The sequence below is a fragment of the Monopterus albus genome, unplaced genomic scaffold (genome assembly GCF_001952655.1).
Source record: "Monopterus albus unplaced genomic scaffold, M_albus_1.0 scaffold22.1, whole genome shotgun sequence".
Classification (NCBI taxonomy): domain Eukaryota; kingdom Metazoa; phylum Chordata; class Actinopteri; order Synbranchiformes; family Synbranchidae; genus Monopterus; species Monopterus albus.
In genome coordinates, this window is record NW_018127902.1 from 2,147,828 (window position 1) to 2,162,898 (window position 15,071).

Consider the following 15,071-nt stretch of genomic DNA (forward strand, 5'->3'; position numbering starts at 1 on the left):
AACTCTATGTTCCTCCCTCTTCTGGAAGTAGGTGTTAACTAAAGCCATTTCCATCGTCTTAGCAAAGTCCACCACCATCTGTCCTTCTAGGTTCCTTCCCTTAACATCAAACCTGCCCATCACCTCCTCATCACCTTTGTTCCCCTCACCAACGTGCCCGTTGAAGTCTGCCCCAATCACCACTCTCTCCCCTCTGGGAATACTCTCCATCACCTCATCTAACTCACTCCAGAATCTCTCCTTCTCTTCTAACTCACACCCTACTTGTGGAGCATAACCACTGACTACATTCAACATTACCCCTTCAATTTCCAACTTCAAACTGATCACCCTGTCTGACACTCTTTTCACCTCTAAAACATTCCTCACGAGCTCCTCCTTCAGGATCACTCCTACCCCATTTCTCTTCCTGTCCACACCATAATAAAGCAGTTTGTATCCCCCTCCAATGCTACGCGCTTTGCTACCCTTCCACCTGGTCTCCTGCACACACAGTATATCTACCTTCCTTCTCTCCATCATGTCCACCAGCTCTCTACCTTTCCCTGTCATTGTGCCAACGTTGAGTCCCTATTCTCAGACCTATACTCCTGCCTTTTCTCTTCTCTCTCTGTCTACAAATCCTTCTACCTCCTCTCCTTTTTTGACCAACAGTAGTCCAATTTCTGCCAGCACCCCGTAGGTCAACAGAAACGGTGGCGGTCGTTGTTAACCCGGGCCTCGACCGATCCGGTATGGAATTTGCACTGATGATTCGCATGTTTAAATTTGGCATGTTTTTACGCCGGATGCCCTTCCTGATGCAACCCTCTCTATTTATCCGGGCTTGGGACCGGTACAGAAGTCACTGGCTTGCAACCCCTGTGGCTAGATTCATTCATTCATTTATTCTACATCTTGGATTTATTCATTGTAATGACCTCCTGCAGTCCACCTGCAGTACCGTCAAGGCCCACTGGGAGGCCGCAGCCCACACTTTGGGGTACACTGGTCTAGAGAATTTCAGGGTTCCAGTGCATGTCTGAAAAAGGCTTGTGTCTGTCCCATTTCATGCTTCTAGGAGCTCAGTGTGCAGGATGAGCAGTAAAGACAAGATGAACGTGCAAGATCAATCTAAAGAGAAGGGTGTTTCAGGAGACCTGGAGCTGAACGAGGAGAAAGACAGCAGCCCCGGTAAAGCAATTGCTGTATGACAGAGTGACCATGACTACTACACTGTTTGTAAATATGTGTTGCTGTGCTGATTCCTAAAAACCTTGATTCTCTTTTTCCAGAAAGCTCCACTGTGTCTAGTCCAGACACAGAGAGTGTGACCACGTCTACAGCCAGCCCTGCTGACAAGGTACTAAATCGCTGAGCACAATCCAGTATGATACACAACAGTTCTCTTACTTTTTTGATTTGTTGAGTAAATTATGTTGTGCAACTCACATGAAGCTGTAGCTGACAAAGAACTGACAGCATCTGGGGAGAAAATAATTGATGATCCAATGAAGGAGAAAATGATAGAAAACAATATCATTTAATGAGGGAAAAAAGAGTCAGAATGCACTAGGTCTAATTTAAACTGCAAGTGATGATAAATATCCCCTTTGGGAAAGTACATAGGTTTCCATCATAATACTTGCGAAACAGTTTGTTTAATCAGAGAGTTTGATCACAGATGACTTCCTTCACACCTAGCATTTCAACATGTGGACACACCCCCGATGAAGATGTGTTTGCTTTTGGGCTAGACTGAAGCATGTCAGTGTTATGGTGACATCAATCATGTTTCCCCACTAGAATTATAAATCCAAAGTTTAAATGGCTACAGCTCACTACAGTTAAGCTACCGGTGCTTGTTCTCTTCACTTATGTTGTTCAGACACCAGAGGAGAAAGATGAGGAGGAGGAGGAGCAGGACAAGGAAAGCCGCACTGCTAGAGTCCAGCCCACTCCTCAGACGAGGGATGCCACAGCTGAGAGCCCAAACACCCCTAGTGGTGACAGGCGCAAGTAAGAAACAGGATATTCATCATAAAATTTTTTTTAGTCCTACGTGTACTGTAATGAGGTTTTTTAAAATATGTATTTGAATGTTTTTTCCTTTTACATTTCATAAAAGTATTTGAATTTATAACACTTCTGTAATATATAATTTGTGGATGTTTGTGTTTAGGTTCCAGGCTCCGGTAAGAGATGAAGAGTCAGAGTCCCAGCGGAAAGCTCGCTCTAAGCGGCTGCGCCAGTCTCGCCGCTCCACACAGGTAAAGCTAACCAGGAATGGGTTTGTCATGATTTTACCAGTACTACTGCCCTTTTGAATGTTTTTTTTTGATCTAGTACTTTTCATAACTGCCAAAACAAAGAAGGAAAGTAGAACAGGATTAAAATTTTCTGTATTTTATATACAGCAATTTATTGTTTCTCAAGCTGCAACAGAAATATTTGTAACATTAAGTCACTATTTAAGCTAAATATCTCCTTGGAAACAAATCAGAATTTTAAATAAAATGAGTAATTCTTGGCAAAAACTTGCTGCAGTCAAAAAAAAAAAGAAGAACATTAATATCACTCCGCACTTCTTCATCCTAACACTGCTGATGTGGATTCACTGCTGGGCAAGTAGCACTGGCAGAAGGAGGAATGGCTGGTCTGACAGTGGGCTGTTGCCTTCTCAGCCACAGAGTGTACAAGAATGTCCAGGTTTAGTCCAAATTAGGCCAGATACATGGCAAATTAGGCTTAACAATTACATCGGCTTCTGTTTTGGCTTGTTTGTTGTTAATCTAATAAGTGTGACATAGCCACCACATATTTGTGTGGGAATGGGAAACTGCAGACACAGCAGAGCTAAAAATATTGCTTTTTATATGCTAGCTATGCTATCTTGGACCTCTGAGTTCGCTGCTGAACGCTTTGCATTGAGGTGATATTTCAGGCTTGTAGTACGCAGAGAATCATGCTCTTATCAACAGTTCCATCTGGGTGTTTTTAAATGTAACTGTTCAGTTGATGGAGCCAAGCAGCGACTTCTTGTATGCCTCCATCATGTTACCAAGCCACTGTGGCAGAACAGTTTCAATGGCGCACCAGGTCAAGTGGCACCATGGAACACGATTAATCAGTGTAATTTTTTTTAACACGTTATTTTTTTTTCTGTGATTAATTACTTGAAATTCATGCATTATTTGACACCCCTGGTTGAGGCATTACTTTCATTGGCTTTTTACTCTAAGTTTTGTTTTTTTGCACTTAGAGTTGTGCATAGTTGTGCATCATTAACTCAACTAAAGCACAGGCTCAAGCATATTGCTCTGAAACCATATTTCCTGCTCTGCTAAACTCATTCCCTGATTTCTTCAGGCTCTCACAAAGATAAGATCCAGTACAAAATTGTATATAGAAGGGTCTAAACTGAATGCATTTTTACAGTCATTCATTCTTTGTTCAGTTTTCTTCCTTTTTGTTCACTGACAAGGACCTGCAATCATTTAATAACAGTGTGAATAATTTTTCTGTCACATACTTTTTTTTCCACAACCTTTGGACTGACTGGTGCTCACTTGGCTTGTGTAATCTGCTGAGTTATGCATGCAAGCCCTGTAAATGATGATAATTATAACCATGCTGCTCACCTACTGAGGTACAAATACTGTACTATATCAGTATCTTTTCATTCACTATGAAAAGCTGCATATTTTCACCATGAAACTCATGAGTTCTTATTGCAAAGCCTGTGTGTGGTTTTGTCTTTGCTCTGTGCTGACAGGGTGTCACCCTGACTGATCTGAAAGAAGCAGAGAAGACTGTAACTAAAGCTGTGGATCCGTCTCGCAGCATCCAGCCTGTCAGCCCCATCGTGACGATCACACCTGCTGAAAGGGGTGAGTGAGGATGAAACACTACAGTGACCACGGTGAGCTGTGCATTCCAACATTCAGCACGGACTTTGTTTGTATAACCAGTCGAATCAATTGTTGTAGACAAATGTCTGAACAACTCTTTGGTCAAATGCATTGTCAACAATATGAATAGATTTTATAAACAGTATATTGTGCTGACAAACATATAGGCTGATAAGTACTGAACAGAAAAGTTTGAAGAGCCCATGGTATACTTTTCTTTGATTTCTGCCTTATCTACAATGTTACAGCAGTGAATTATCATCTTAGACACGACCTAAAACTCAAAAAATTAGGTGTTCGTATGTTGTAGTATTTCTATGCAGCAACAACTCAGTTTATACACGTATCACAGACTCGCGCTTGCGACTTTTTTTCTAATGAAATAAAGTATTACGTGATAGTTTAAGGATTTCCTTGAATGGCCATAATCTCCAGGCAGTTGCGCGTTCATGTCAGCTTGCCTGACATCCACCAGTACCATTGTAAAAGCGGCATTTTTTGATTGAGCCTGGTTTTGTGGATATATTTTACCTCCTGCTGCTGCACTGTGACCAGAGGATGTGGAAAAAAATACAGGGCCTGAGGTTACTGCATGTTCGGGAATGTTCCTGTACAGGGACTTGTTGCTTTACTTGACTGGGTCTCACCTACAAGCAGCTGCCAGTGAGGCCCCCCATGGTGGTGAATGATCAGCTCAATGCTGGATTCCCCCGGAGCACAGTACCTGTTTCTTTTGATTGCTTGAGGCCAGTGTGTCAGCCCCATGTGATGTGATGCAGGTTAACGAGAGAATTAATGACCCATGATGTTATTGTTGGTGCTACACTACCTGTTGGAATTAATTTCACTACTTTGGGACTGTATGTGGTTGTGTTGTTGAAGAAGTGGTGACCACCGGTTGGATTTACCGACCTTGGAGCTACTTGAATAGGAGTGATGTTTCTACTACTCGGTGGGACTTAACAGTAAGTAAAAAAAAAAGCGCATGTTGCATGTCTGTTAATGCCTTGTTTCTATAACGTTGGAGAGAATTGTAGTGAGGCTGGAGAAGTTACTATGTCTGCATTATGCCAGTTAAAATATGGGGTTTCTCAGTTACCTGCTTTGTTTAGAGTATTACACATCTGTATTCATCGGTACATATACTGTTGTTTACCTATCTATGGCGGAGAAAGTCAAATTAATTAATGCCGTTGCAGTTCATTGTGCTGTCCACGTTCATATTCTGGCTCCAACATGTCAGGTAGGATTTCAGGTGTTGTCATTATCAAAAACATAGATTATTTGTCAGTGTTTTTGGTCTCCCAGCGTGATGTACTTTCCCGGTTCAAAACTCGGTTTCATGTAGCGGCCCCCTCAGTAGTTGTGGTTAGGATAATTAATGGTGAAGCAGATTTCGACACAAAACCAGCAACAGCAGTTGTGCACGTTCACAAACTATCCTCTTGTTTTTAGGAAGAGGCTCTCAAATTATTTCAGAACAATAAAACCACAGACTATTTGGAGTTATGAGGGGTGCAAAGCTAATCTAGAGGTACCCAAGATTAAATGGCTGAAAATGAGCATGCCATGGGCTCTTTAAGGTATCATAGCAAACATAAGGCAACCATTGGTTGCCTTATGTTTGCTGTGTGGCTAGTCTAATTTTTGTTTACTTGAAGTACAAGACTACCAAATAAAAAGCAGATGTACTCAGCAGGTTCTGGGTGGAGTACTGTTCAGGCACGTAAAGGAAATGAGGTTTTTCTCACAAGCACTAAGGGCTACTGCTGAGAAGTGTCGAGCGTTGGTGGTTGTGTACATCTTCTTTCTTTTTTACTGTGTAATTGTGACCTCTTCCCACACCCGGCTCAATTTTTTTTTTTTTGATGTGGAACTGAGTAGTTCCCCTTCTGACATGTCTCCTGCTATGTTTAGACACATCAGGTCAGTAACCACATCAAGTTAGCCTGCTGCAGCATTAGCTCTCAAAGCTTCACTGAACTCATTACTCCCAAACCTCAGTATGCAGTTATCTGGAGTAGAGACTGAAGAGAAGTCAGCTTCCTTTATCATGCAGAATTACATTTAGAAACTGATCTACCTTTTGCATAATTACTTAGATCAGTTCTGAAATAAGCTATAGCCTCACTGAGAAAAGCTCTTTTGTGTTACATGTTATTTGTACTCATTTGAGTCTTCACAGTGGCATGAGCCATTGCTTAGTTAAGTTTTTGCTCAATCAAAACTCCCACACACTTCACAAGTGTTGTCTGTGTGCCCCCATGTGCATTTCAGATACAGACCCAGTAAAACAGGTGGAGTCAGATGGAGAGAAGCGTCTGGGAGTAAAGGACAGGAGGAGAGTGAGGAGGGAGAGACGCTCCACTGGCATCGTTCAGCCCGGAGAAGAGGCAAGAACCAGCACAAACATGGCAGAGTTCATTCTTTCACTGAATATTCTGAGCTGGAAAAGAGAGGAGCTTTGCTGGAAGTCATGATTATTTCAGCTTATTCTGTTTGACATTGTTCTTTGTCATATTTAAGAGTTGGTTGTACTGACCTAGCAATTTGAATATTTTACCTCAGCATTTAGTAAATTTGACTGTTTTCTAACATTTTAAAGAGAATTATTATTAATTAGTGGAGAAAATAATTGGCAGATAAACCTATAATAAAAATAAACATTAGTTGAAAGCCTCAATCTCAGGTTTGACTATAACGATTTATACCTTAATGAAAAGCTGGACCAAGCAGATACGGTGCTACCACTTCTAACTGAGCTGTGTAGCTGAACGTGAACTCTCTGTTGTTCAGAATGAAGAGGAGGATGCCCATCTGGATGATATAAACAGTAACAGCCATTCCAAGTGAGTCTTACTCTTATGATACTTGAGCCCTGTGACATTTTTCAAATTTCACATGTTGCAGAGATGAGTCAAGAAAACAATTATTAGGTTTGGGGCTTTAAAAAAAAAAAAAATCTATTCATTGTACTTTTCCATTTAAAAAAAAAAGCTGGGTTTGGGGGTTTGGTCATGTTATAAATTATGTTACTTATAAAACTGGAAGGACTACAGGGTTAGATTGTTCTGGCTGTGTTAATACAGTCGTAGAAATTTGTATGTTCACCTGCTGGTTTGTCATGAAGTTCTCGACAAAAGTGTATATTATTTCCAGAACATAAAAGTAAAGGGCATGTTTATATATGTATAACCCTGTGGTTAAAATTCTCTTGTGCTTCTCTACAGTGCGAGTCAGCTGGGAGACTCATCTGCTGACTACAGAACGGTTCGTGTCTGACCCTGTCCTCATACATAAACACACCAGAGAGCTGAAGATGAAGTGTACCTGACAGTTAGACCAAACAGGACAGGAATGATCCCCATCAGGCTCTAGATAGAGAGAAGAAAGCAGAAACCCTGTGCACTTGTTGAGCTTTAATCTTCATGTTGTTTCCCTCTAGCTGTACTTTAAGGTACTGCAGGAGAACCTGGCCCTGAAGGACAAGATGCAGGAGATGGAGCTGCTGCTGAGCCAAAATAAAGTGGAGCTGGAGAGACTCCGACAGGTTCGGCAGGTTTGCTACTGCCTCTGACTTTTAAGAGGGTGTGGGTGTGTGTGTGAGAGAAAGAAATTATGAACAGAGGGATGTTCAGAGTGTAGACGTTTGAGCCAGCCGTAGGAAGGAGAGCACACAGACACGAACAGCAGCAGAAATCATCCCTTAATTGTTGTTTCATTTTGTGTAGGTTTCAAAAGCTGCACATAAATAATCTTTTCTGTTAAGACTTGTCAATAATATAACTTGCAGGTTATACTTTGATCACATCTAAAAATTGAGCTTGTTGCTCCTTGTTAAGTATCGCTGTCATGTTTTGAGACTGCTGGATGTTATTTTGAAATGAATTCTTTAATTCGGGATCTGTTAAAATTCACTCTGTAGTCACCTGTTTGATAAATAAACACTGTTTCGCTGTGTGGCAGAGTCAAGAGAGCGGCACATACAGACCGGCCCTGCTGGAACTGGAGAGATTTGTAAGTCTGTCAGTCTGTGTATACTGTGTACTTAAATATGCAGTAAATATTTCTGCAAGCCGAATTACCTTATGTAGGAATGCAGCACATTTTTTTCAGTCTACTAGTTGAAGCTTTTTGGTGTTTTAAATTGGCTTTCGTTTTCTGTTTTTGAGTTGTGACTTCAAACAGTAACGGGCTAGATGTACTTTGTGCATACCCTCATGTATATTTAGACGTGGATGGGAGATGCACACATGTTCCTAGTAATACTTTAAATCAAGGGTCTGCCTTCTGTCTGCATGCACCACTGTGTTCAAAGCATTGTGCTACATGTGCAGTTGGGGCTTCTACTGTGCAAACTGCATACAGACATCCGCGTGGACCCTCGCGGACCTGGGAAGATTGAAAATTATGTCACTCAACCACAATGGACATGTGGGCACACAAAGTATAAATAGCCCTTAAAGTTGTTGGTTGAACTGTTCTTTATCTTCACTGTGTATTTGACATTGGTCTTACCTTTGAGTCACACCTAACAGAATGAGTCCATGTTCTACACATGTAGAAGAGCAGAAGCCAAGCTGAACATACAGTATAGAATTGTTCCACTCTTGTGTTGACAGGAGAAGTTGGCCCTCCAGAGGAAAGCAGTGGAACTGGAGGATGAGCTGAAGGTACACATGTTCATTTTTACACAAATATACTTGTGTACTGAATTAACTGCAGTGATGTGACGCTCTGACCCCAAATGATTTATAGAGAGCACAACAGTTACACAGGCGGTACTGCAGTCAGAAACTTGTGCTTAAAAAGTACTATTTGGAAGAACTGGGGTTATTGGTTTTATTGTAGGTGTTAAGTAACCTGTTTCTCCAGGGTCCCACATAAAGTAGTCGGAAACAAACTCAGAACCATTTCAAAATAAAAGTAAAAATAAATAAAGAAAACAAAATGACTGACAAATATACAGTCAAGACAGTATACAATTGGTTGCAAGTCCATCACATCAAGACCAGTTTGTCTGATACAACAGTCCCATTGAAGTGCATGTTTAATGGTACCTGTGGGGTTGTTGCTCTGTCACTGGCTCAGCTGTGGAATAAACTTAGAATCATGTGAACTCCAACCCCACTGAGATTGCTTAACCAAAGACTAAGAAATTACTGCTATGACCCATATTTATAAACCAACCAGTCAGAATACGACATGACGTGGAACACACTGGCAAGCTTGCATAATATTCCTATAAAAACAGATTATGTCAGTGTCACTTTGATAAACCATAGTACAATTTAACATGCATTCATCACGTCTGATGTGTGACACAGATTACAACCAGGGCTGTGTCCAAAATGTGCAGTGTATTTACTGTCCGCCACTGTATTTCTTTAGTTCTCAGTGTGTGAATCTATGGCTGCATTAAATTTATCTACTGTATAGGCCCTCCTACAATGGAAAGAAAAAGGTGCTGTCCATGATATGTGAACTACTTTTCTGCAAAGTAGGGGCAAAAATTATGCAGTCATGTCCATTTGTATGAAAAGTATAGGCTAAGAAAAGTTTTAGTAATAAGAATATAAATAATATAACGTGTTTTTAGCCGCTGAACTGGAAAGTTAGAAATCTGACAGCTGAACGCTTTTCAGTTACCTTTTCACAGAGCTGTACCATTATTTTGCCACATTTCTCTGAATCACCTGTGTGAGGCATAGGGTGCTTGTAGTGCTGACAGTTGTGGTGTGAAGATGCGGACATTTAGCTAATCACTAAAAATAAATCACCAATCAAATAAAAACACCCCTGTTTAATGTTTCTTTAGGTTTTGGGAGACCTCAAAGCAGACAACCAGAGGCTCAAGGATGAGAACGCTGCTCTCATTCGAGTCATCAGCAAACTCTCAAGATGAACCTGGAAGAAAACCCTACCCTGGAAATAAAAAAAGAAAAAAAAAAGTATTATAGGATTTATCTTTTGCTCGACTCAGAAGACACAAACCAGCAGGAGAGGCGCAGCATCAGACACCTGCAAAGCACATTCAACAGTTAGTGGAACAACGGGGATATCAGGGTTATTAGCCAGTGTCTGGGCCCTTGTTTTGGCAGATCTACTGTAGAACAAACTGAACTGTGGACTGACAGGATGTTCCTGTTCACATCCACTTTTATATTAAGTTTTTACTGTTGTATTTTTTTAACTGGAATATTTTGTGCTTTGCTCCTGTGATACTTTGTATGAAATCTGTATTAAGAGACTTAAAAGCCATGCACAGATAGCTTTCTTCACCTCCTAAGGGGTGGAGAAATAAAGACCTGACAGTTATGTAGGGAGTGGTCATAGAGAAAGGAAAAAACTGTGCCAAAAACCAGCCCGTTTCGCATGTCATTTGGGGAAAACTCAGTGGTCAGTGTTCTTTCTCAGGATGAGTCTGGCTTGATGCTGACCATTTTAGTTAACGTCTGTAGAGGTGGACCAAATTTGCATGCTCATTTCTCCCTCTGAATGTATATTTAAGCACGGGGGCCGTCTGTCCTGACAGTGGTGTAAAGGTGTAGCCATGGTTACTGTTGTACAAAGTTACGGAAAGTTTTAGGTGCTAGTCACAGGCGTCAGGCGCAGCTCGTGTTCAAGGGGATTTTTACAGAAAGTGTTTGTGATAAATGTCACACCTTTTCGAGTGAGCATGGAGAAAATGCTCTGTTCTTAGTACTGTAAGTTGCTACTAATTTCACTTTGCCATTTTTTGACTGGATGCTTCTGAAAGCAACAACCCCAGGCCTAAACCCCCATCTATTTATCTTGTGACGGACGGCTGTTCTTGTTCAACAGACAGGCCTGATGGGTCGCCTTCTGAATGTTTACTCTAGTCTTAAAAGAAAAAAATGTGCATGGCAAGTTGTATTTTGATGCTGTGCCTTTCAATATACATTTGTAATATTTCTATTTTGCTTTGGCAAATGTACACTTAAGTATAAAATATAGTATGGGTGTAAATTATTAAGATTCTTGTTTTTGTGATTGATTTATTTTTTAGAAATCACTAAACATTCAGCCCAGGCAGTATATTTGTCATGGAGGACCACAGATGCCATGGAAATAATAGATTTCACTAATTGAACAGCAAAAACAAATTTATATTTTAATGGGAAGTAATTATGAAGACTAATTTACAAATGATAACTACTTCAATTTAAAGGGCAAATTCCCCATTAAATAGTGGAATTTCAAAATCAATTTGAAAATGGTTTTAAAAGGGAAAGATTTGAATTAGTAAAATATTAAGATCTTAACAGTTTTCACAGCCTGAGTAATGGCCTTCTCCTCATGGGAAGCAAACTGAACTTCATGTGTAAAATTGGAGGTGTCCTTTTGTTACCAAATAACTCAGGACTCCTGCTTGTTCAGGTAAAAGCAGTGCTCCTTATCCAGTGTTAGAGGACAAGTTGAGCAAAATCTTTATTGACTGAGAAGAGCAATCACAAATGATGATAGAATATACAACCCCACCAGCATGCCAGCATTTTCATAGAAACTGTACAATGTGAAGGAATGTATGGTGCAGGAATACACTATCAACAGGAAAAAAGTTTTACATCCATATGTTCTGGTACAGTACAAGTTGATTTCAATGTTGTGTTAGTTGTCAGTGTTTTAAACCCTCCTCTCTCATTAAATACTGTTTCTGTTGTAGTGTCACTTAACCCTTCATGTGACGGATGTGTCCTTCTGAGAGGGTCACTGGGTAAAAAGGCTGAAACCCTGGTCAGTTTTCTCTTCAGTGCCAACGTCTGTCTTTCTGTCTGGGGGTGAGCCCAGACACCGTTGAGGTCTCCAGCAGCAGTAGACGGTGCCTGACTCCTCCCTGTGCTTTCTCTGCTGCTACTCCTCCACACTTGGGCTCTCCTGACTGCTATGTGAACAAGCAGGGGTCTGGGAAGGGGGATGTACATTAAGGCAAAGGGGAACCTAATTCAAAAAGACTACATTAGTAATGCTTGTTGTTTTTCGCCATGTTATCAGTTAGTGCTAAGGCCTCATGGGCTACAGATAAGTTGGTAGCGAGAACAAGCCCTTGATATACAGACTACCTGGTAACACGCACTGCTCGTACACACAAGGCATACTAAATAAGTTTAGACGTGAGCTGACATAAGGCAGCTTTTTGATTACCCTTACACTGTATACTCCCTTATTCACTTTGGCCCAAGTCCCTGTTGGAAAGGGAGTGGGTGACTACATTAGGGAAGGGAGCGAGGTGCCCTAGAGCAGCTCTGAATGAAATGTTTTTACAAGGCAGGTATTGGTAATTATATCAAAAGACAGCAAGCAAAGGAATGCTGAATGTAGCACAGCGGATCAGGTGGATGTGGTGGGGCCTGCTATGAACACGAGCTGATTAACAGTGATGTGAATACAGTCACATTACACAACCATTGATACAATTATATAAAAAAGGCAAACAAAAGTTGATTGTACAGTTGCTTTTCCACATGTATGTACTTCATACTGAGAGAGGAAGACACCGTTCTGGAGAGGTGGAAAGCAGGGTTAATCTCTTCAAGCAGCAAAAAAAACAAGGAGACAAAATAAAAGAGGGCCTGGGAGTGAGGGAGTAAGGTGCTACATGGCACAGCTCAGTGGGGGTGCACAAGTGAGGATGACAGGTTGGTGAACAGAGGCAGCTCGTGTGCGTCGCACTGCATGGGTTCCGATGCCGACACAGGTGGGTCAGACACCAGGGTGTTAAAGACAGCCAGGCGAGAACTAAGGCATGAGAACATGAAATGCACAAGAAAGTAAAAACAAAGGCAGAAATGGTGGACACAGGGCAGGGATGAGGGGAGCGGCTGAGGGAGTTAAGTTCCCTCGCCCCCCTCCCCCAAACACAAAGGCCTCTTTTAGTCTTTCCAGTCTTTCTTAATGTTGAGGTTCCACTCCCAGGACAGGTGGTCGTGCTTGTCGTCGTCAGTAAACTTGGATTTGATGACATAATTGCCGCGGGCCAGTATACCTTTAGGAGCCTCTTCCATCGTGGTCAGGAAGTCATATTCATTTGGACGTGGCCCGTAGCTGCCCACCATGTAGTCTGATTTGTCAACTGTTCAATGAAAATGTGTAAATGGCAGTTAGTTTAAACCATGGGCCAGGTTTTAGTTTTTATCTCAGCCCTAATGTCATAATTTCCTTAGCTCGTGTTCTACCATTTGGCAAACAATGGCTCAGGAACACGACTGTAACACGTTGCACTTTGAGAGCAGAGCTGTCACTGATTCTTTGACCTGCTTCATTGATGGCTGGATCAAGTAGTTACTGGCACAGGTCGGACGTCAAACAGGCCAAATGATATTTACCTGTGTTATTTATCTTTAACTACTGGACTTCGTGTCCACACCATGCAGTGTTCTGCTGGCCTCCCATCATGGTGATGCATTACTAGTTACAAGGTTTATTCATGGTCTGATGGTATGAAAAAAATCATGTGAATAATTTTTATGTAAAATATGAAAGGGAAGATTTCAGTTTTATTGGACGGCTGAATTTGAGCCACTGTATACTATATCCTTATTTGAATATTAGTTTATTTTAGTTGTAATTGAAAAGGACCACACGCAGACTTGCTGTTTTCTTTATTCTAGCAACACCATGCTGAATTTAGCCCAGTGTTTCAGCTCATGCCCTCATACTAAACTTTGGGGCTGTGTCTGTGGACAGTTTCAAACAAATCAAGAGAAACAGTTCACTCACTCTTCACTCCTTTCCTGTACGTCTGCTGAACATACTTCAGACCCGAAACAATCTCCCTGATCACCTGAGGAGACAAATACTGTTCAAGAGTTTTGCCACAATAACATTGTGTATTTTGGTAATAATCAGGATTAGATATGTACAAATACTTGCTGGTGTTAAAATCTACTATTACTTTCCGAGCTTTTCTAATTGCTGCCTCAGCCTTGTTGGTATTACAAGTTTTTGCCTCAGACACACTGGGCTCTGCATAAAATACTATACTGTTCATATCAAAGTATATTTTCTCAGAAAGCAACAAGTTACTTTCTTTACCATTCAAACGTAGTATATGCTGTAATGACATTATGGTAACTCCTGAAAACATCATCTGTGTTGAACTGAATTAGTTCAGAATGACATATTGGGACAATCAATTTCATAATGGCAGCAAATAAATGTATTTATCTGTAGCTACAGCTGCTCACCTTAAAGCTGATCTTTATTTTGTATTCAACCCCCTCCTTCAGAACAAATGCCTGCTTCTTCAAGGCTTCCAGGTCGCCTGATAGGAAACGAAAAGAAATGCATGAATTTAAATCATCATGGTTACAGTGATGTTATCATTAGGAACCTCCAGGACAAAATCCAACAATACCAAGTCAATATTTTGTACTCTAGTCAAGTCAAGATTTTTATTTGCCATTTATGCATAAACAGACAGTCTAGGCATATAGGAACCCTTGTGCAGCTCTCCTTTGGAGTCAGGTAAGGAGTCAAAAGCCAGAAAGAACACTTAGTCATAAATAAGTTACATAAAGGCGACAAAGCATTAAATCCGGCAATACACAAAAATACGCTATTAGTATTTTCCCCAGTGAATTTTAAACATCGCACTTAGTAATTCACATGGTGGAGTTGGATATGTCATTACGCTTGGTGAGGTAGTGAGGGGTTATTGCACATATATTCTCACATTTTTGTATTTGCCATCAGTCTTACTGCGGCAGGGAAAAAGCTGTTGTAAAGTCTTGTTCTGTGTGTGATGATACTGTCCGCTCTGCTGTGGCTGAGGCTGTAGGTGCAGTTTTTGTGTCTGAGCAGGGAATGAGCTGGGTGGCGTAAGTCCCTGATTATGTTCTCTGCCCTTTTACGACAGTGCTGTGTGTACAGTGTGTCCATAGCAGGCAGTTCAGTCCCAGTGATCCTCTGCAGTCTTTATGACCCTTTGAAGAGCCTTCCTCTCTGCCTGTGTGGTGTTACCATACCAGACTGTGATACCAGTAGTGAGGATGCTCTCTACCAGCCCTCTATAATCCTGGGTGAGGGGTCCACGGTTCAACCCAGCTTTTCTGAGCCGCCTGATGAATTATAGCGGCTGCTGGGCTTTCTTCACTGTGGCAGCTGTGTTCAGTGACCAGCTCAGGTCAGATGTCACCTGCAGGCCCAGGAACTTGGAAC

General features: G+C 41.3%; 2 protein-coding genes across 5 annotated transcripts in view; one reads left to right on the forward strand and one right to left on the reverse strand.

Annotated features, from left to right (window-relative positions):
* Window positions 1-11,582, forward strand: part of ppp1r12c (protein phosphatase 1, regulatory subunit 12C) — a 20,925-nt gene extending 9,343 nt beyond the window's left edge. For 3 of the 4 annotated variants that reach the window (XM_020594137.1, XM_020594136.1, XM_020594140.1), the window contains 12 exons: window positions 1,061-1,173; window positions 1,275-1,342; window positions 1,868-1,998; window positions 2,162-2,249; window positions 3,755-3,869; window positions 6,168-6,283; window positions 6,687-6,739; window positions 7,121-7,160; window positions 7,336-7,449; window positions 7,857-7,907; window positions 8,513-8,563; window positions 9,709-11,582. In XM_020594137.1, the coding sequence (XP_020449793.1) occupies window positions 1,061-1,173; window positions 1,275-1,342; window positions 1,868-1,998; window positions 2,162-2,249; window positions 3,755-3,869; window positions 6,168-6,283; window positions 6,687-6,739; window positions 7,121-7,160; window positions 7,336-7,449; window positions 7,857-7,907; window positions 8,513-8,563; window positions 9,709-9,795 (1,027 nt within the window). In that variant the 3' untranslated portion in view covers window positions 9,796-11,582. The remainder of the gene's footprint in view (window positions 1-1,060; window positions 1,174-1,274; window positions 1,343-1,867; window positions 1,999-2,161; window positions 2,250-3,754; window positions 3,870-6,167; window positions 6,284-6,686; window positions 6,740-7,120; window positions 7,161-7,335; window positions 7,450-7,856; window positions 7,908-8,512; window positions 8,564-9,708) is intronic. The other variant, XM_020594139.1, reaches the window with a different exon arrangement.
* Window positions 11,583-12,262: 680 nt separating this feature from the next.
* The window catches only part of LOC109956792 (rho GDP-dissociation inhibitor 1-like), a 12,892-nt gene continuing 10,083 nt past the window's right edge, over window positions 12,263-15,071 (reverse strand). The window contains exons 4-6 of the mRNA XM_020594141.1: window positions 14,099-14,175; window positions 13,632-13,695; window positions 12,263-12,984 (exon numbers count right to left, since the gene is read on the reverse strand). Coding sequence (XP_020449797.1) covers window positions 12,785-12,984; window positions 13,632-13,695; window positions 14,099-14,175 — 341 coding nt within the window. The 3' untranslated portion in view covers window positions 12,263-12,784. The remainder of the gene's footprint in view (window positions 12,985-13,631; window positions 13,696-14,098; window positions 14,176-15,071) is intronic.